Source organism: Ammospiza caudacuta, chromosome 4, assembly GCF_027887145.1.
Source record: "Ammospiza caudacuta isolate bAmmCau1 chromosome 4, bAmmCau1.pri, whole genome shotgun sequence".
NCBI lineage: Eukaryota > Metazoa > Chordata > Aves > Passeriformes > Passerellidae > Ammospiza > Ammospiza caudacuta.
Genome location: NC_080596.1, coordinates 58013343 through 58035566, shown reverse-complemented (window position 1 = coordinate 58035566; position 22224 = coordinate 58013343). Strand labels below are relative to the sequence as shown.

Below are 22224 nucleotides of genomic sequence, written 5' to 3'. Positions count from 1 at the left end.
AGTTCAAAATCATTAGGCAGGAACAGCATCTATAGTGGAAGTGATTCAGATTTGCTCAAAGTATAAAACCCCTTTCTCTCCTCAGAGCTCTGCTCACTGAGCTCTTTATTTCTAGAACTCCAGTAAAAGCCATATAAAGCCATTATTAACAGCCTCTTTCTGGTTGTGAGTAATTTCTCCATAAAGAGCAGCTCTACAGAAAAAAAAGAGACGGAAAATCTACAGCAATGCACTGATCAGACCCAAAATGACAGTACCAAACATGAATGCAGAACAAATCTGTCATTTTGCATAGCTTCAATGTGAACTGAGCACGTTAACAAAGGAAAAAGCGCAGGACAGAAGAACTGGAGACAGAGCTGATCAGGTGGGCTGACCAGTCAGCTAACATGCATTGTTAATGTATTTGTTGTACTCCATGTTATGATCTACAAGTTCCCCAGAGTAGCCGTGGTCTCTGTTAAAACCTGCAGCCATGTAATTTGTAGCTTTGATAGCTTAAGCTCTGGACCATAAGATGAAAGAACTTCATTCTCCTACTATAATTCACAGTCCTGGAGAACAACCAAGTTCTTTTTCCTTCTTGAATCCTTTTCAAGGCACTGAGTTCTACTAATGAGAAAGCACTGTATAAAACCTGCTTCTGTAAGAAACTGTCCACCCACATGAATTTTGTTTGGTCTGAGAGATGGGCAAGAAACTGGCTCAGAGCTCCCACTCAGAGTGCTGATCCATGGTCTGTACCAGGGCTGGCAGCCTGCACAAGTGGGAATCCCCAGGGATGGACATTGGGCCTCACTTGTTCAGCATCACCAAAACCATCTGGATGACAAGAGTGTGAGCACTGTCCCCAGGTTTGCTGGTGACCCCACACTGGGCAGTGAGGTGCACATGCCAGCAGGGAAAGGCATCTCACAGAGCAGGACAGGCTGGAACAGGGAGCTGCCAAGAGGAATGTGGAGTTCACAGGGACAAGTGCAAGGTCCTGCAGCAGTGATGACACCAAAGAGCCTGGCACAGGCTGGGATCCTTTGCTGAGGGGGTGCTGGGGGTGCACAACAAGAGCTGAACAGGGCTCAGCAGTGAAGCTCTGCAGCAGTGACAGCACATCAGATGCTGCCATGCACCCACAGGGACAGCACCAGCAGAGATGAGAGATGTCACCATCCCAAACTACCAAGAGCTTGTCAGGCCCACCTGGAGCACTCCTGTGTGCAGCTGTGGCCACACAGCTCAAAAAGAAGGAATAGATGGACTGGAGAGCATCCAAAGGAGAACCATGAAGATAATGGAAAACCAGCCCTATGAAGAGAGACTGAAGGAATTATATCAGTGTTTTACTCCCTGGAGAAGGCTCCAGGGGACCTCATCACTGTACATAAAGAGTGGCTGCAAAGAGGATGGAAGCAGACTCTCCACAAGGAGTCACATGGAGAGGACAAGTTGCACCAGGGGAGGTTTCATCTTGATATAACAAATATTTTACACTAAGAATGATCAATGCCTGCCCACATATGCACAAATACAGATATTCTAACTGAAATATCTAGATAAATATCCCACCGTAATTGCTGGCAGATTCTTGCAGTTTTGGCATAAACTTGAGTCACAATTCATTGCAGATACTGCCTTTTACAGACTGTAAACAATGTGCTAAAACTTCACCACCAATTTTTTAAAATTACAAAAATAGTAGAAAAATATACCAAAACCCACCAGTAGTTAAGCTGCAATGACATATCTAAAAAACCCCCCAACCTGTTGACTAGGGAAAGTATCTAGTGTAACACTAAGGTTAGTTTTAAGAGTTATTACTTATACTTAAAGTTCTCATTTACTGGCTCTTTATAACCTTAAAACAAAGAAGTAGAATTTACCATGTACACTTTACTCTAGGCAGACAAACGCTTGAATAGATTCGTCAGTATTTCTTTCTCCCTGGCACTCTTACAAAAACTCCAATGACACCTGAAATCCTCTAATTGTAACTACCCTGGTTCTTCTGTTGTCTCACTTATCTTTCCTTATCGTTCCCAAATCAACATTTTTCTTGCATTTTCTAGCTGCAGTCTTTCAAAAAACTTAGGTCCAAACTTTGAGCATATCATATTATTCTTTGCTGAGAAAGCTGACAACTGGTATGGGCATCTCAGGTCTGGATACTGCCTAATGAATATTTTGAAAAAAATCATCTGAACTGGACTGAAAAATTAATTTCTTGACCACCAGACCCTCTGGGACTAGAAAGAGGAACATTTTACCAAGATCAAGTACTAATGAAATCAAACTTTCCTTAGCAAAACCATTTGAGAACCCAAACCACTGGTCTGAACACTGCTTTGGCATCCAAAGAGTTGGAATTTTCTCCCTGGTTCTCCATTTGGAAAACAATAAATGTACATTTCTACAGAATTCCATACATTCAACACTCCATTGTTTCAAATCAATTCCATCTGTGCTATTTAATACACAATTAGTTCAACCTTACTGCTGCAGTTAAACTGGTTTTGCTATCACAGCTAAATTTTCTGAAGATATTCCCAAAACATGCTACAATCTGACAACATGACTGTCAGTCTCAGTACTGATTATTAAATAGCACAAAGAAATTGTTTATGTTTCACAGGAGGATGAAAGACCACATAAATGTATTTCAAGAATTCTATCTTCTGCCAATTATTTTTCAGATAAAATTGCAAATGTTACATTTAATGTCTAATTGTTGTTAAGTGTAAACAATAAGAAATTAGATACATTAGAAGTGCATATTTCAGATGAAAAAGAAACAAACTCCCAAATTAGGTATTATTTTGGATATTCATATGGCATCATGGAAAACCCAGTTATTTCAGAAAAGAACATTTTAGAGATTATCTTTGCAAGGAACATGTTTGTTGCAGTAAACAAATAATGCAACTCTAGAGAAGCTGTTTAATGGTCAAATAAAGCCCTCTAAAGAGAGAACAGAGGAACACCTAAAAATAACATTCTCAAAAATTATACAAATAGATGCACTGAATATTACATTTCTATGTACAAAGATCTAGAAACATACTACTGTGAAGTACTTAGAACTTTAGAGTTGCTTTTTTCTTTTATTTCATTAAAACAAGCTGGTTTTAAACGAAGTCTTTCAAAAGGGGAAACTCCTGTCATTGCAGTCAAGCAGGCACTTTGCTGGTTTGTTTTACTGGACCACAAACTACATCTCTGGTAATATCCATCAGATTGCAGAAAAATGGACAGCTTAGATTTCATCAAGCCACCCAGGGATGATGCAATGCTGTTTCTCAGTGGACAAGAACACAAAGGCACATGTGCAAATACTGCCTTAAAAATCAAACTTCCTTTCTCCTAACTACCAATACAGTGCCAACTGTAGCACCAATGGACAAAGGCAGTCCAGTAAGGCCTTCCAAAGAGGTGGTGCATCTAATCAAGGCTTATTCTCCCTGCTCCAGTTATTCCTGAAGAGTCACTGAGGCTACACCTACCATCCATTCAGACAGCCCTGTGTGAAACAGTCTTCAATGTACAGAGTACTTTGAACAGGGTGACTGCTGCATGCAGGTAATTTGGGTTTTGTTTGAAGAACAGTCAAAAGAAAATATATTTTAAAAATAAAACAATGAAGAAGAGTTTTTGTTGCATCTTTCTGCCCTTATTTGAAAAATACAAAACTCTAAAAAATTGAACTTGAAGGACACACCAGCCTAATAAAACCTCTCATTGTTATTTTTAGTATTGCTTCTACCAGTATTAGAAAAGCCATCTTATCTCCTCTTTTTTATCCCCAAACCTAGATGAAATCTCAAAATCCTGAAGTTCAAATGAAGTTCTGGAGAAAAAAAAACAAATGAAAAAGAGAGGACAAGAAGCAGTGGAGAATGAAGTAGTGGTATTTCATCAGCTGAAGTAGTGATATTTCAATCTGTCTGTACCAAGGCAAAAATGTTATTGCATACAGTGCATGCAATACATCTCATACATGTATGTTATGCAAACAGTGAAAAATACAAAGATTTCATTTTTATGTTTTAGTTACATTTTTCTGTCCTAACTTTAATTACATTATCACTCTCAATAAGTGCTTTGAGTAAAACTAAAGTTAAAACTTCCATACAGTTTCAGAAGATAAGAATATAAAATAGGATTGCTAAAAACACCAAGGTCATGGTTTCAATCCCTGTATGGGCCATTCACTTAGAAACTGAGCTCCACGATGTCTGTGGGGCCCTTCCAGCCCAGAACATTCTGTGAAGTCAGAAGCAGCTCTTCACTGTATTCTTACCAGTGTTGTCCAGCAATAAGGATGTAAGTTAAACTGTTAACTGGAACATCTTTTATTTTACAAGGCAAAACAAAATGGAAAAGACATGTTTTTTAGAAAGCTAAAGGCTGGCTCAGGAAAACATTTGTAACTCGTCAAGATACAACCTGAAGTCTCTTCTGAGAATTGCTACATGGATAAATAAAAGTGAGATCATGGACATATGTAAGTGGTTCCTGCATGCATTAAAAACTTTTCCATAAATAGTTGCCTCATTTGTCACAGCATTGAAGAAAGCTGGCAGGTTAAAAAAAAATAAATCAGAAAGCACCTGTTGTTCAAAAGGAAGAATACTCAGAAGTGTTGCTGTCACTTGATTAATTCAATGAAAATTTTTAACCAAGCACAAGTCAGTAGCATTTGTCAAATCTGACTGCAAAGTGATGTTATTACCTCAGAGCGTAAATGCTGGAGAGACTACAGGTAGTGACAGAAACACTCTCATAGTCACTGCTGGAGATGGAGCTGAGGGGGGAATCGCGTAAGCCATCCTGAGAACTGGAAAAACACACGGAGACAAAATGAACTGCTGAAGCAAGCAAAGGCAAAAACAGCATTGACATAAGTCATGGCTTGGCATGGGTCATTCAGAAATAAGAAGAAACTGGCACTTGCATTTTTTTTGCTCTCCGGATGATGATACAAACCTATTCCGTTTTCTTTCCAAAAGGACAAGCAATTCAGCAAAGTCAGTGGGCACACATCTCACAACAATTTTCGATTTAATTCATGCCATACAGTTAAAATGCTCAGGAAATAACTGTGAGTCTTACATTTTCATTGGAGATAGAGGGAGTAGCTTGCCCACGCTGCTAAGTGTGGTATAACTTTAAACTGAAGATATAACAAAGCTGAAAGGTTCATAAAGTCATCTTGGGTTTCAGGCCAAGGCACAGTAATCCATACACTTCAAAAACTTCTGAATATTGTGACAAGTCTGACCTATGTTTGCTCCCCATAGGAAGGAAATTCCGCATTGTTTTCTGTTAGAAAACACAACGTTGACACTTGGGTGATGGAGCTGAATGCACCCACCCCTAAGTTTGCTCAGTCCCTCTAAGTGCCATATATGTACGTCAAATTTTGTGCTTTGAGCCAACAGATACTGCTGCCAACAATTTACTGCTCAGCTACTGGAAATTCCACAAACTGAGAAAAAAAAATAATATGAGATAAGAAAATATGTAATCTTGAGCAGAGATATCAAAGTTGTATTGGCTCTAGGCAGTGCAGAAGATTCACTCAAGCCAGCTGAACTCAAATGTTCAGTCAACAAATCTTTGGACAATACAAAGAGAAACCTAAGAAACATCTCCAGTTAAAAGAGAGATACTTAATATAGGTCAGGGTTATTTCACCTTACTTGTCCACAACTATGAGTAGATTTTTTAATGTCCTTTTGCTTTTTAGATATATGCAAGCCAGTTATGTTTCAAGCTCTTTTTTTTCTGCCAAATTTACTATTACAGCTATTTTTTCAGCTAGAAGTCTGGAAGAATGCTTAAGGGGAATTCTTCAAAGCAGTGTATGGGAGGTATGTGCTCTAATCCCACTAAGAAATAATAGGATTTGTTTGCATACCTCCCACTAATCACTTGGAAAAGGTACCCCTTCATGTTTCTCATTTCTGACTGCCAATCTGAAAATAAATCCCAAGTGTACCATGCTTTAGTTGAAAGGAAAGACTTCACAACCAGAAAATAATTTTATCAGACTAGAACAAAAATCTATTTAACTTGCATTCGTTTTATGTAATTTCCCTTGCTAATTCTGCTCATTATGAAGAGATATATGCTTTTAAACAAAGGCTTACTCTTTTATAGCTCATCACCTTTACCCATCCAATCTTACAATATGGTCATGCTACTAAAATGTAATTTTACTGTCTGTTTTACAGCAGCTGAGTGATATTAAAAAAACCATTAGCACACAATTTCACACCATGATTAGGCAGGTGTGGTGGTGTACTCAGCCCCCCTTTCCTTTTTAAACAAAAGCAGGAAATGGCAGTCTGAATGTCTGTACCCAAACTGGGCTCTGGGGAGACAGGTAACACCACAGGAGCCAAGGGCCATAAATCTTGCACAGCACCTGGGGGCTACCTGAGCACACACCAGCCCAAGTACAATGGGTATGCAAATATGACTGCAAGTCACTCATTTCAGCCCAAAAACAGTGGACAGGCCAGGGCCTGCTGAGCTCTCCTGTGTGGCAGCAGCCTGCATGCCAGGATCTCCCCCAAAGGGATGGATGCCTCTCACAATTAGTCTTCAAGGCTGAGTGAATCCTTATCACAGCAGATACTGAGTAAGTGAAACTGGGAATAAGCATGCTGAAATGTGGAAATATTAGCTAAGTGACAAAAAGATTGATTGAACATATATAAATAATCCTTTAGACATAAACCATTGATCAGGTCTGGGACTAAGTCAAGATCCAGCTCCTCTTGGAGCTGGATATCTCAAGACTCAGTGAAAGAGTCTTCCTGGCAGCTTTGTTTGATCCTGTCCTCCAGGCACTAAATACTGAAGTGTACCTTGTCACTGAACCTTGTTAAACTGCTCTTCCATTTATCATGGAATTTTGTTAACTCATTGTCTCACAGCAAACACATCACTGCTTCTCCCTTGCAAGTCAAGCACGTCACTCTTTTGTTCAGAATAAACTAATCTTTGAACAGCACAATCAGGAAACAAGAACAAGTAGCAAACTCAGCATCTTCTTGTATGCTCTTCCACCTCTCCACCATTTCCAGATTTTTCCAGTGTAAAAATCCTGCCAGCTGATTTGGGTAGTAATAATTTTTCTGAAAGATGTCAGGTTTGCTGTCCTTCAGTGCTTTCTGTGAAGCTCTGCCTGCTATATTTGCAGTCCAATCAAAATATCTCAGTTACCAGTATTTAAGCACTTAAATTCCGTTTTCTTAGGTTCTTAGTTTTCTACTTTGTTTTAAAGAATTTAAGACTTAAAGTTCTTACAGAGCGCCCAAAGGGCTTACATTTTTCCCAAGAACTCAAAAGTTCACACATGTTTTTTGGGAGTTGAATGTAAATGCTCTAGGCTAAAACATAAACCAAAGCAAGCACCACCCTAAAGTAACACCTCTCTGCTAGGAGCAGATATTATTTATTACCAACATTGATCCAAGACATGAAATCCCTTTCTATCATCAGCTACCTATGTGGAATGGACATTCTGAGAGAGAAGGCAAAGCAATAGAACACATTCATGGTAAGTAAACCCAGTGAGCATGATGAACATTAATGGCCCACAGCCAGCTGGCATTATCAACCATCTCAATGCTATCTTTACTTTCATCTCTACAAATGTCTTCTCAACAGGCAGTAAGCCTCACCTCATCTCTTCTCCATACTTAGCCTCTCATTTCAATCTTCTCTCACTCCATGCCAGTTCCTGTCAGCACAACTCCTTCTCACCAGTTTCATCATCTCACCAGTTTTTAAGCCTTGTCTTAACCCAGTTTGCCCATTCTAAACTGCTTTATAAATGCCTTCATTTTCCACTTCTTCATTTTTCTCTCGGGGCACCAACCTGACCAGGCTGAACAATCTGCTGAGTTCAGGATGAGAAATCCATCCAATCAGTCATCACTTGGCAATGCAAACTGCTTGAACACACTTGACACAAACCACACTCACAGACATTTGTTTGTTGTAATAAACTATGTGTAGTTCAGGCAATTACAACACAGAAACATTTTTCTCATTCCTGTGTATCCATATAGACTGACTCATTGTACTGGAAACAGTATTTATGATTTACAGTGTTTATTACTGATTCATATTCAGGCTGTAACTCTTCACATAAGAAGTTCTGTGTTTATTTAGTACTAAGAAATGGGAATCCAATAATGATAACTGTTTTACACTTTCTAAGTGTTATACTAACTAGCTTTTTAAAAAACTCCTTAACAATCACTGCTTTCCCTCTGAATACACACAGTCTTGGGATAACTGTAGTTTTTTTTCTTATTAGTATCTGGCTGAAGATCCTCTCTGCTTTTCTAAGGTGCTGGTAGATCCTGAGGTGAATTGACCTGTTTTTCCCATCTCAAGATTCCCATTACTAACTGATGATGGCTCAGCACACACACTCATTAGCACAACTATAAGAGATAATCTGTGCATAAAGCCACATTCTGCAGCTGGGAGCTGCTAACCCTTCCTTCCCACATCAGCCCACAGCTGACCTGAGCTTCACGACATCATGCTCATTTGCAATAACGTTGTTTTGGATTGGGACTCATAGGCCTGCTTAAAGTGGGGAATGTGGCAAAAGTTTCTTTCGTTTGTAGGTTTTAAACGCCTACAGTGCTGTTTTAAAAATTGCATTCTGGCACTGGATAAAACCACAATCCATGCTCATCAAAACATAATTCTTCAGCACTTCTGACAAAATTACAGAATAAAGATTTGAGGACATGGAGCAAAGTGCCATGGGATGATATGGCTGCCTCTTTTCATGGAATACTGGCAGACTGAACCAATGAACCCTTCACTGAAAGCTGCTGGTCACCTTTTCTAACTATTCTAAAAAGAAAAAACAAACTGAAAGCCACCTCTATTTTATCCATGCTTTTTTCTACTGGAATGTGTTTCTAGCCTCTCACATTTAATTAAACCTCTGCTTCAGGGGACAGTTCCTTCATGAATGCTACTAATTGAATACAATTACATTTCATATTACAATAGCTAATTGGCACAAGTATTGTTTGACTGGCTCACTACATGAGGGTTGACTAAAGCCTCATGTGTTGCACCAAATCCACTCAAAAATTATCTTTTAAAACTTTTTAACTTGTTATTTCAGGAATCCCTACTTCGAAAGCTAATATGGTTCCCTGCTTAATTGATATTTGGACCTAGTAAAAGGGAAGCTGGTATAAAACAGTGACACCAAAGCTTCATAACAGCAGTGGTGTTATAGGATACTGCACAAAACCAGAGTTCAACAGGCAAGGTAAAACACTGCCATTTCAAATTTGAGACCTGTGTTGTTAAAAAGAAGGGGAGGAAGGACTGAAACAATTAATTTATATTGAATCTGAATTTGGCTAGTTGCACAAAGGCAATAAACAGAATACTAGAAGGGGAACAAAGAACTTCAATCAACAGCCAGATAAAGGATTGCTTAAGGGAAGTTTTGCAGTTAAAAGGCTGATGTTTGATTCCCAATCAAGTACTATTTGCTTTTTGCTAAGAAGAATATTTGATGAGACTTTTTCTTTCTCCTGAACAGCCAGTTAAAAGACTAATCAGTACAAGACAATAAACAGACATTTTTGTTTACGTGAACTTGTACAGCTGTCCCTAATTTTTCATAGAAAAGCCAACATTTTCATTTAAAAATATACACCATTTTCTTAAATCTTACTGTGAAGACAATATTCTAGAAAAGCATAAATTTTAGAAAAGCATAAATTTAAGACATTTAATCAAGTAAATTTGAATTTTAATATCAATTAATTTAGTTTTGATAAAGAAATACTTGTAGAAAAGCTAGAAACTCAGACAAGCTAGCAAGGTACTTGTTGTTAATTTGGTTTTGTTTTTTTTAGCAAATGTTAGCCATCCTCCAAATACAAATGGCTGAATGGCTGTTTTCCATGCATTTATAAAGATGGAATGACTTATCTTCAAGTTACTGCACAGAAAATGTGCACACATCACATGTTGCTAAGGAGTGAACAAAATAAAGTACAGGCCAAAAAAATCAAAATTAGAAACCAACTGTCTGAAACAGGTGTTCATTTTTTAATGAAGTTATTCTAATATGTTGAGGAAATAAGATTTTTAATATATTGCAATAGACTATTGTAATATATAAATATTGTACAATATATACAATTTAGGATTAAAGAATTGAAAGACTAAGAAAAGAGATAACTTGAACACCAAGCTCAAGAATAAATTATTCCTCTTATTCTAGAGCTGCAATATAGATCAACAAATAGCAAAACATGCTCTTCCAAGGACATCTCATTCTTCCTCCTTACACTGCAAAAGCAAAAGGCAAAATATTCTGATTTTTAGTCCCCACAAATAATGCAAACAATGCCAGCATCCAACAGCTGCTGGACACAGCTGGAGCTTGCAGGAAGGGTGAAGGTAAGAAATTCTCCTCACTACCAACTGCAGCTCCTTTTGAAAACTGTCACTGCAAAAGGCTTCATCAAGAATACATTCAAACAGATCAAGGCAAATGCAAAAAAAAATTGTAAAACTCATGGTAGACATTTTAAACAGACCTGCAGTGGAAAAGAGAAACTACACTTAATAATCCCTTTTTTTATATCAGAACTGTTCTGAGGTCAGTATTGTAGATAAACAAACATGCAATGGAACCAGGTATTTAAGACTAAAACATGAAAACACCAGCATTTTATGACAACATCAAACAAGTTGCCAAACTTCATAAAACATTAGCAGGTTTACATGGACTCCTCAGCTCCAGAAAGAACAGAAAGACAAATATTTACAAAACACACACAAAAAATATCTTCCCTCTTTGTAGTTTTCTTTCTTCTCTGAAAGAGCATGAATAATTTTACATTTAAATGAACATTTAAAAGAAAGAATTGGTATAGCTTGCTCCTGATTGAAAAACAAGGAATACTAGATAGAGATTTAAATAAAGCCTGGTTGTGGGGTTAACTTTACATTGTTTTTTACTCCAAAACACCAAATGGTGGGGGGTTTTTGTAGTTTTATCTTCTTACATTCTATTCTTACATGGCTTTTCCCCCTTTAACTGTTTGTTTTGTTACATGACAGCCTTTATTTATCACCTTGTCCCTTCAGCAAGTCAGACACTGCATCTTTGCTAATGCTTTTCTCTTATTTGCATCTCATCAGCACTGCTGCCCAAGACTTGTGTGCTGCTGCTGTTCCATATCTTTGAGATACAAGCAAATAGCAAAGAAAGACATCAAATCAGCTAACACTTAAAAACCCAAGCAGCAGAGACCTGTCAATAGCCAGTGGTGGTTGTCTGTAATGGTGTGACTCCATCAGCCACAAGGGAAGGGCTGTGGGATGTCACTGAGCTGCAGTTCTCTAAAGCCTCTGACACAGTCCCTCAGAGCATCCTTGGATGCAAACCGGACAGAGATGGATGCAGTGCATGGACCGTTTATGGATAAGAAATTGGCTGGTCAGATCCAGAGGGCAGTGGGCAATGGCTCAAATCCCAATGGACATCAGTGACAAGTGGTGTCCCTCCAGGGACCAGAATTACTTAATATTTCCATTAATGACACAGATGAAGGGATTGGGTGCACCCTCAGCACATGTGCAGGTGACACACCTGAGGGACAGGACTCCATCCCCAGGGACCTGGACAAGCTCCACAAGTGGCCCATGGCAATCTCATGGGCTCTAACAAGACCAAGTGCTGGTGACCCAGGGCAGCTCCCAGCGCCAGCCCAGGCTCGGGATGAACAGATCCAGAGCAGCCCTGAGAAGGACCTGGGGGTGCTGTGGTTGAGAGGCTGGACATGACCCAGCCATGGGCACTCCCAGCCCAGAAACCTCCCTGTCCTGGGCCCACCCAAAGCACCGTGGGCAGCAGGTGAGGGAGGGGATTCTGCCCCACTCAGGTGAGACCCCACCTGCAGCACTGCATTCAGCTCTGGGGCCCCACCACAGAGGACATGGACCTGTTGGAGCAAGTCCAGAGGAGGCCACCAAGAGGGATGGAGCACCTCCCCTATGAGGAAAGGCTGAGAGAATTGGGATTCTTCAGCCTGGACAAGAGAAGGATTCAGGGTGACCTAACTGGGGTCTTCCAGTACCAGAAGACAGCCCACAGGAAGGATGGAGAGAGACTTTTTACAAGAGCAGGGAGTGACAGGATGAGGAGGGGTGGCTTCAAACTGCAGGAGGGAAGGTTTGGATTAGATAGAAAGAAATTCTTTACTGAGAGGATGGTGAGGCCCTGGCACAGGTTGCCCAGAGAATCTTCAAGGGTCCCATTCCTGGAAGTGTTCAAGGACAGTTTGGACAGGGCTTTGAGCAATCTGGTCCATGGAGGCGTCCCTGCCCATTGTAGTTGTTTGGAACAAGATCTTTAAGATTCCTTCCAACCCCAACTATTCTGTGATTCTATGAAATCTTTAGTAGAAGAGTGTTTGATCTTTATTTTAAACTCCACTGAATTTTGAGGCTAGACAGAGAAGCCTGAAATACCAGCTATTTCAGATACAAGGATTATTATGGTAAACCTTTCTGGATCACAGAAATTACACCTATAATGTCATATTGTGTAGTAAAATAGTTTAGACTTACTAAAACAAATGGTTTTATCACAACAGTCACATTTGAGAGCTGCTTTATTCAGAAAAGGGAAAGAAAATTTTCTTCTACCTGGTGACTTACAGTAACTAGAAAGTAAATACATTTATCAACTTGATAAATGAGCCTATCCTGCAGCTATTCCATGTGTATGAGATTGCTTATTGTTCTAGCTAATGGAACCATCATTCTGAAAATAATCTACTGTCTCCAACGTTTCCCCCTATGGTTAAGCTGGCATTCACAAGCATGTAATAGGGAGCAGTCACAGAAGCCTAATGTGATCTGCCAATTTAAAAATATCATCAAAAAGTAGTGATTAGTCATTGCCCAGGCAGCATGAGTAAGGAAAGGTCCACAAATTTTGGAACTGAATTATCTCTTTTCCTGATAACATGACTAGTGATTCATAGGCAAGACCCCAATCATATATATATATATATATATATATATATATATATATATATATATATACACACATTTAAGGCAAAAATAGGATCTATCCACATATAACTTTTTAATCTAGTTCTCAGTAGAACCCCAGCATCTCCATCTTTCACAGAATATACCTAAGGAGTTGTATTAGAATGCTTCCAAATAAAGTAGCAACAATCTAGTAATAAAATACCTCCATCCCTACTGCTCTACTGCTGCAAAGGTGGAATATTTGACAACTCATAACAGATGTACTGTAGTCTCAAAAATTAATACAGCTAATTAGAAGAAGTAATCAACAAAGTAATCAACAAAGTATCTGTCTAAAAGGCTATGGTGAAAACAGAAAATCCAACTAATGTGTTAACAAGATATTCAAAAACATTCACCCAAGAGTTTTAGAACTCAAGAATGAATAAGATGAATTATTAAGCTCTCCTTTAAAACTTCCCTGATGCCTGGAGTCTAAATCTGGCCATCCCTAAAAAAAAGGACTCCATAGGGATTCAAACAGCTCTAGCTCTGTGAGCCTGATTATCATACCAAGCAACTTTAAATGTATCCAAAGCTAAAATAAGTAGACAACAATATGAAGGTCTGTCTGGGAAGACGTAAGTTGACTTCTGCAGAGGGAACCTCTTGGGAGCTCTGTGAAGGGGTCAAGAATCTTGTGAAGAATGGTGACTCAGCTGTCAAGCCTCTGGATTTTTAAACAGGTTCTGTCAAAATACCTCACTTAGGGCTTTTAGGAAAACTAAGGAGCTACAGCACAAGAGGGAGGGACTCAAAAAGGACAGCTAATTCTTAATCACAAACTGGGAGAAGCTGGTAAACAATCACTTTTCAGAAAGGTGAGATTTCATTGTTGAGCACCCTGGGAGCTTTGGTTTTGTGCATCATGTTCAAAAACAGGAAAAGCAATGAGCTCTGACAGGTTACTACCAGTGTAAAATTATTATTAACCAAAAGAGACTGCGCAACTGCCCAGCCCCCCAGAGTGTGAGTATCAGGTACTAAAACAGCAAGACTTAACAGGTAAACACATGGAGAACAACTTTAGCATCAGATACAGAATGACAGCCTCTGAGACCACAAGCAACATCTTGGGGCTTTAGCAGACAACTTCAAAAAGAGCCTCAGCACACCACTTAGTAAGAATTCCAAGTCAAACACTGAAAATCACTGAAAAACAATTGAAAACAATTATGGCACTGTGCACATCCACAGTTTGCTCATACCTTGAGTAAGTGCAGTTCTAATTCACTTATTGCCAAGAGGAAATAGTATAATTGAAAACTGCTTAGGGCAAGAGATAAGGCATGATCAAAGCTATGGACAATTTGTGGACAACTTCTGAACAAGTAGGCTCTGACTTTGCCAATCTGAAAAAGTAACCAAATTGACAAAACGTGACTTAGGTCTACAAAATCACAACAGGCAGGCAAGGCCAGACAGGAATCAGGAGCACACAAAAGCAAACAGGAAGACAGACTTACAGAACTCCCTGTAAAAGGATAATTCTCAGATAAAGTTTTAAACAATATTAGCAGAGGCTGGATAAGACAGCGGACAAGTTACTACATTCATAAAACATGCGAAGCTGAAATAGCAGCTTACAGATATATATAATTTTATTAAATTTTACAGACCTGTTCTCAAAAATTCATTTATTATCCTACTCAAGGCAAAAACTGGTAGACAAAGAGTCTGAATTTTGTATTATTTATGAGAAAACTGATTAGACACAGTGATTACTTTTACATAGTAGTCCATTTGAAGTGCTGCAAAATCATGGAATGTCAAAGGGATTTGTGAATTACATCTTAAAATGAAGTCCACTTAGAAACCCTGTTGTAAGGCCTTTAATATGATCATACTTGCAAGCCTAAGATAGCAAATAGTCAGAATAATGAAAAAGATAAGTTGAGTTTTGGGCATGCTAAGTCATATTTAACCTATAAAAGCAATTAGGTCCAGGCCAAAGAACTCATGATTCTATTTCCACTACCAGTAAAATATTTCATAATTCAATTGGTACACTTATTTCTGTAGCTTTTATATTGCGGTTATGCTTTGTGGTTCAAGCTACCTCCACTGTGTTACCCTGAACTCTGTGAACATAAAATGGGAGAGTGTGCATCACACACACACAGAAAGCCAGCTGTCACAGAAATACAGAAAACAAAGGTAACTTAACTCTAATGTCTTCCCTCTGCTTCATGATATTAATACTTCAGGGAAACTGAGGATTCACTACAAAACAGGTTATCCTCTAACAGTAAACCAAAATGAAGTCAGGTTTTCTACTGATCTATGTAAGATCCCTTGTGTCTAATCAAAGTTGAGGTGAAGTGTGGCATTTTCTTTATTACAAGTATTATGATGTTATCTCCCTGTTATCAAGTTAAGTTCCTTACTGTCATTAAATATACAGAACCTTAATCCATGACCTCCACTCTTCTATCAACTTTGGCTGAAATGGTCCAACAGCTTTAAGAGCCACCTCTGCATTCTGTCAGGCTCCTTCAGCACACACACATCCACAGGTACACTTGTGCCCAAAGGCAACATGGTCACATCATGCCCTTTCTCTCAAATGAAGCCAAGGTAAAATGTGTTTAGATAACAATTTAATCCCATGCACTGATGCAAAAGTTAACTTTTTAGTATTTTCCAGACACACTTCTCCTACAAAACAGCAGAGGACAAGGGAAGTAATGACCCAGTACTGTTTAGCAGCAGTGCCCTCCTGGATACATTAAGCAGGTAATGTAACATTGATTTCAATGATACAGAGACACTGGATGATTAAAATTCAGATCTCCAAATCTTTTGCAGTAAAGCTGAGGTCCAATAAAAAGCTACCTGCATTAAAAAATATATATGGATAAATTCCTTAATCCTGCAACACTATTTTCCTTAAAATCAACATTAACGATACACCAATCACTGCAGTAGAAGGGTACAGGAATTTATGTACATGCAAATTACTGCCAAGACATCAAGTTGCTCTTACCTTGAACTAGATCTTGACTTTACATCTTCCCTTGCTGTCCTTTCACTACTAGCATCTTCATTGTAGTCCATTTTTTTATCACACGGTTGTTTCCTCTTCTCCCACTTCTTCTGCTGACTTGAGATGCTCTCTGCTTCTCCTTGGGAGTCACTCTCTACTTCTACCTGTGAACCTGAGGAATGTGCCAGGCACTTAGAGGAGGTTGGCAGTTTTTGCTCTTCACTGCCAAAGTCTCTTTCTGCTAACAAAGCAGAAGTTTCAGGTTGTAATGTTTCCTGCGCAGGGACTGAACTGTCCAAGTTATCTACATGGTCCATTTCCTTACACTTTACTAATGTGTATGAAGCATTTACAACACCTCCTGCAGAATGTTTAGTCTTTAAACCTTCAACACCGTCCTCCCTGCTGTCTTCACAGCTGCCACAACACACACAGGAATTAATCAGACAGTTTGTGGCAGCTATACTGAGTTTATGGGACTCATCCTCCTCCTCATTTGCTAATGGATTAGCAGATCCAGGAATACAGCTAATAGCTGCTTCTGGGGTTGTTACTGGGGATTCTGAGCTAGAAGGAGATTTAGGATTGAATATTACAGTAGCAGATATTTTCATTCCCCCTGTCCTGTGCGCGATCACTTCTGCCGTTTCCGCGTCGTCGGCATACGCATCCCAGCCATTGAGGTATAACTGTGAGTCTGCCCCTTCCAGACAGCTACATGAGTTTGGAACTGAAATGCCAGGCATCTGTTTTCCATCTTCAACATTGTTATTATTGCTTAAGTCACTTTCAGCATCTTTTAAAAGCAAAGTTTCCTCGGTCTGATGGCCATTCTCATAAAGCAAAGCATCTCTATATTGCAGGTTCTGCTTTGAATCATGGCAAGGGTTATTCACCCAAGCAAAAGTATCACTTACTGAATCCAACCCTGCCAGGGCTTCTCCTGCTCCATCTAGGTCATCCATAAAAAACACTCTGTCCTCTTCATCAGCTAAGTTGTCAAGATGGTGTCTTGTTGGTGAAGCTTCAGCACTAGAACTGTTTCTTAGGCCAGCTCTGTGAGCTGGAGACTGACAGATGCTCGGGGGGGAAAGCAGAGAAGACATTTCATCGCCGACTCTGTGCACCATCCTGTTCAGCTGCTCCAGCTCCTGCTCATCATACTGCATGGAACAAGCCAGCTCAGCCTCTGTGTTCTCAGCTTTTGCTGAAAGTTCCTTAGGAGGCAAAGCTGCAGTTATGCCTGGTGCAATGACAGAGGGTACCTCAGGATCTGCTCTGACAGGAAAATCCACATCTTGGGAGATGCACAGGTTACGTTCCAGTGTGTGCAGCTCATCCTCAGTCAGCGTCTGAAGGAGATCCCTGAAAAAGGAGAAATACACACATCACTTGTCATTTACAATCATGAGGCATTGATGCCACAGATTTTAAAAAAGCTTTTACTGTTAGTGCAGAAATCCAGAACTTGAGGGCACAGAATACTTTTGACTGTGTTATTCAGTGCATTTGGCATTCATATCCAGAGCATGTGACTACTGATGCCTGAATTTGAGATTACTCATGCAAATAGAGGGCATAAAATTATATACATGCTTGCAGTGAAGCCTCAAAATAAACCAAAACACACACAAAAATGGAAATTTTCCCCTCCCCATCATTTATAGTGAAAATGTCACCCACAATTAAATTTATTTTATCATTTTACTTTTTTAATTCACAAATTTGACTTGGATTAGCAGACCAATTTTCCATCCCTCAAGTTGATTCAGAAAATTATTCTGCAAAAGTGTACTGCAGAAGTTTCACAGCATTAAACTGTCAGATAAAAGAATTCAATAAAACAGTAATATTGCTTATGCACCACTGGTATCTGGAAGCCAGATCACTGAAACTGGGATTGGAAGTTGGCGTTCTCGTGCCTCAAACATTGAACTCAATCTTCTAGCTTTGTCTGGCATAAACTTCATTTTCTTCACAGTGGCTACTATGGGGCTGTGTTTTGGATTTGTGCTGGAAGCAGTGCTGATAACCCAGGGGTGTTTGTGCTGCTGCTGCCCAGGGCTCACACACAGCCAAGGCCTTTCCTGCTCCTCACCCCGCCCCAGCAGTGAGGGGCTGGGGGTGCACAAGGAGCTGAGAGGGGACACAGCTGGGGCAGCTGACCCCACATAACCCAAGGATATTCCACACCACATAGATGGCATCAGGTCAGGATATAAAGCTGGGGAAGGAGGAGGAAGGGGGGTTGTTTGGAGTGGTGGCATTTGTCCTCCCAAGGCACCCTTACCATGTGATGGAGCCCGGCTGTCCTGGGCATGGCTGAATTCAGCCTGGGGAATTAGTGAGTTTATTCCTTGCTCTGCTTTGCTTGTCTGGGGCTTTTATTTTAGCCATTAAACTGTCTTTATCTCAACCCATGACTTTTCTCCCTTCTACTCTTCTGCTTTTCTCTCCAGACCCACTGGAGGGTGAGCAAGTTGGCTGCATGAGGCTGAGCTGTCATCCAGGGTTAAACCACAACACCAGGTCATTAAGGACTAAATAAAGCTCCTGCATGATGTTAAGGACAAGGCAGGGCTGGAAGCAAACACTGAGCAATTCAGCAAACTGTGTTTTCTATAGACATGCAGCATCTCCAGTGTTACCAAGTGTCCTCAGTACTGCAGTTTAGGACTATGGGCACCTGAAAACAAAGTGTTATTAAGTGCTTGATAACTCAAAAACAAATCTGCAGATACAGCAGCATGTAATTTTAGGCCTGAATTTGATTTACATTATCCTTCTCAATAAGAAGTCACATATACAAATATCCTCTGTCAAGAACTGCTGCTACTATTTCCAAAGATCAGTAAGTGTATTTTAGCATAAAAGAATGGATGGGAAAAGCAAAATCTGTTCAACAGAGGTTAGGAGTCCATTATTCCTCATGTGTTTAGGAATAATTTGTAAGCAGGTAACATACAGCTGTAGTAGTAGTAGTAATAATAATAATAAGCACATATTAAAAAAATTCCCTTAAAGGAGTAACTTTGGTATAAAAAAGAGGCCAAAAACCACCATTCAATACATCTCATACCTTGATTTCCAGTAAATGGTTTACATTCTTAACTTTCTAACTCAAAGATCAAATATTTTTGCAAGTACTACCAATTTTTCAAATAGCTCAAAATGTACATTACATCACTAGTATCTGACCTGTATACCAGCTACCTACAGTTTGAAAAAGCTAACATTTAAGACAAATATTCTCAAGTCAGAAAAAAATTATGACTATGTACATTCCACACCATTAACATTTTCTTTATATGAGTAATATGACCTTGAAAAAAGTTCTAAGCTTCCAGTAGTACCACTTGTAAGAGCAACTGCAGTATTGTATCCCCCCTCTTCACACTCCGTAACTGAGAAGTCAGAATTTCCTAGAATCCTTCTATCTGCATCTTCAAATCTAAGGTTTGACCATTTTTTTAGTCATAAAAAAGTAAGAAAGGAAAATGGGCAATCTTTGTTAGACCCACCTGCCTAGTAAGCTATAAAGCAGTATTCCTATTTAACATATTAGAACATTTTAAATACCTATACATTACTTTTGTCTACACAGTATGTACTGATACCACCTTATTATTACTCAGATCTTGTATTTAATCAGTGTCTGTAAGAGATTAAGCATTTGAACATCACCTCAAAAACAAACTGAGAATGGCTTAAGTTTTAAGGCCAACATAAAAAAAGTAAAATTATCATTCCAATTATTTTGGAAATAATTATACCAATAGGATGGAAAAAAACATAGAAGAACATTATTGCTGCCATGAGGCTTTGCATTATGCATTTGCATTGTGTTAGTGAAGAAACACTGATGTAGAATTTTATAAACATAAAGTAATGTGATATTTTTAAAAACAAACAAGAGTAAGCACAGAGATGTAACAGTGAAGGTTTTAAGCTTATCCCTCACATATTCAAAGGCATGAAGACATAGGAAATTTCTGGGTTGGGCCAGGGTCCATCAAGTAGAGAATCCTGGCACCTCATGGGTCCTAAGGAAGAGCAAAAGCACAGGACAGACCCACAGGGATCCCTGTGAGTGCATCCTTGCGGCTGCCAGCAGCCAGGAATCTCTGAACCAAGGCAGCATCCCTGGGCTCCACAATCCACAGGGAGCTTTTCTTGCACAAACTGAAAATTGTGTGTCAGCAACTGAGCAACAGAAAAGTGCTTAAACATCAGCTACCCTTCTCCATACACCACAGTCACACACAAGTTATCAAAACAAGGAAATGAGCAACTTCTACAAACAGAGGCTGCACCAGCAACATGCAAAGGAATTTGCTTTCCATCCAAGCCCATCAGCATAATTGAGAATGATCCACTGGGCCCAGGAAAATCTAAGATTGAATCTTTGGACATGCAGCATCTATTCTGGGGTTTTATTCAGTACAGAACACCACATGGCAGCACCCAGGATTATTGCATGTCTCAGTGTCCAGAGCTACTCTGCTTCCTTTCCAAAGGCTCAGAGAGCCTGGCTGCTCAGACCTATCCAACACAGGTTTCACACATTCACTGTAAATTCAGGGCTGGAAACACATATTTACTTTATACTAGCTAGCTCCATGGACTTGAGTAATAGATTCTATTTCTGCCAATAACAACACCCCAAAATTTAAGAGTATGCAGTTTTGAGGATAGTAAATAAAGCCTGGTTAAACAACAAAAACAACAACCACCAGTGGAATCAGCTGACAATCCTCATGTCTTTTCAGGTGAGTCAGATCCATGCAGCCTTGGAAGAATAACATAACCAGCTGAATTACACATGGTAGTCTACCAGCCCTGTAATTTCAATAGAAAAATAATCCTGCTTTAAATTCAAAGGGAATATGCTCATTTTCCTAATCCAAACACAGGAAATTTTGCTATTAACAAATACAGCTTATTCTAAAAGAGGTTCAAGTAATTACCTTCACTTCTCTGATTAAAAATTCCCCAGATTCACCAGTCATTTTTAAGGATGACAAATGTTTGAACAACAGGTACCTTTTAGATACACTGTACATTAGATTATACAGGACTCACTGCCAATCTGTCATGTTGTAAAATGACTATGAAGATACTGAAAATGAATGTTAACCAATATATGGAAAGAAATGTGACATTTCACCACTAAAAAACTGAACATCAGGCGTCATCAGTAAACTTTAAGCTTTAATTAAACTGTAGCTACTTCAGTGGTTCATTTCCTTTCTGCTGAAGAAGCTTTAACTCATTGTGCTCATATGGACAAAAAGGATTTCTCCCTTTGCTTACATTATTCAGAAGGCACAGGTAAAGTCAGCTTCTGCAATCCACCCTGAGGAGCAGCAGTTGCACTTTCTTCTCAGAGGGGCTTCAGAAAATACTCAATTTTAAGAAGTGCATGTCGAGGTTTCACCTGCTTTTTTACTCTTTTTGGCATTGTATCACAGAAAGGCAATCTAGCTTTAAAAACAGGAGGAACATTCTTCTTTCAGTGGTTACAGCTACTCTCAGAAAAACAAAGCAAGTTCTTCAGATGTGCTCTGCCTGTTACAAGCAGCAGCAGAGATTTGCTCTGCCTACTGCAGAACCAATGAAAATATTTCATTTCTACTGCCAATATCCAGGGTACAGAAATGACAAAAAAAACTTCAAAGACATGAGGCCAGATGTCTTTAAAGACAAGTCCAGCTTAACAGAGGTCAGGGCCACAAACATGCACATTTCTCAAGCCTCCTCCATTAACTTTCTCCTATTCTGACCAGAATTTTAAACTGCCTTGTTGTCAGAGAACAGCTTAATTGCCATGTCCAGCCTGTGCTTCAGTTCATGCTCCAAAGAGAGCACAACCAGCTGCCCCAAAGGAGCTGCCACTGTAGGAGCCTGCTGCAGGTACACAGATCCACACACATCCCCCCACTCCTGCTGTGCCCTGCTCACCAAAGTCCACAGTAGTGTCTGACACACCCACACTGAGAAACCAACACTGAGATATGTGACAAACTGCACTGACACTCCTTTACTGCCACAGGTTTGAATCAACTCAAAGTTTTGAACACAGCCACCTCAGAAAAACTAATCCAGTTTTCTCCCAGCCACTGTGCACACTT

At 39.5% G+C, this 22224-nt stretch overlaps 1 protein-coding gene across 4 annotated transcripts in view; it reads right to left on the bottom strand.

Moving 5' to 3' along the window:
- Positions 1-22224, bottom strand: part of ZFYVE28 (zinc finger FYVE-type containing 28) — a 113680-nt gene that overhangs the window by 26836 nt on the left and 64620 nt on the right. For 2 of the 4 annotated variants that reach the window (XM_058803372.1, XM_058803373.1), the window contains exons 8-9: positions 16094-17458; positions 4724-4828 (exon numbers count right to left, since the gene is read on the bottom strand). In XM_058803372.1, coding sequence (XP_058659355.1) covers positions 4724-4828; positions 16094-17458 — 1470 coding nt within the window. The remainder of the gene's footprint in view (positions 1-4723; positions 4829-16093; positions 17459-22224) is intronic. The other 2 variants (XM_058803375.1, XM_058803376.1) reach the window with 1 other exon arrangement.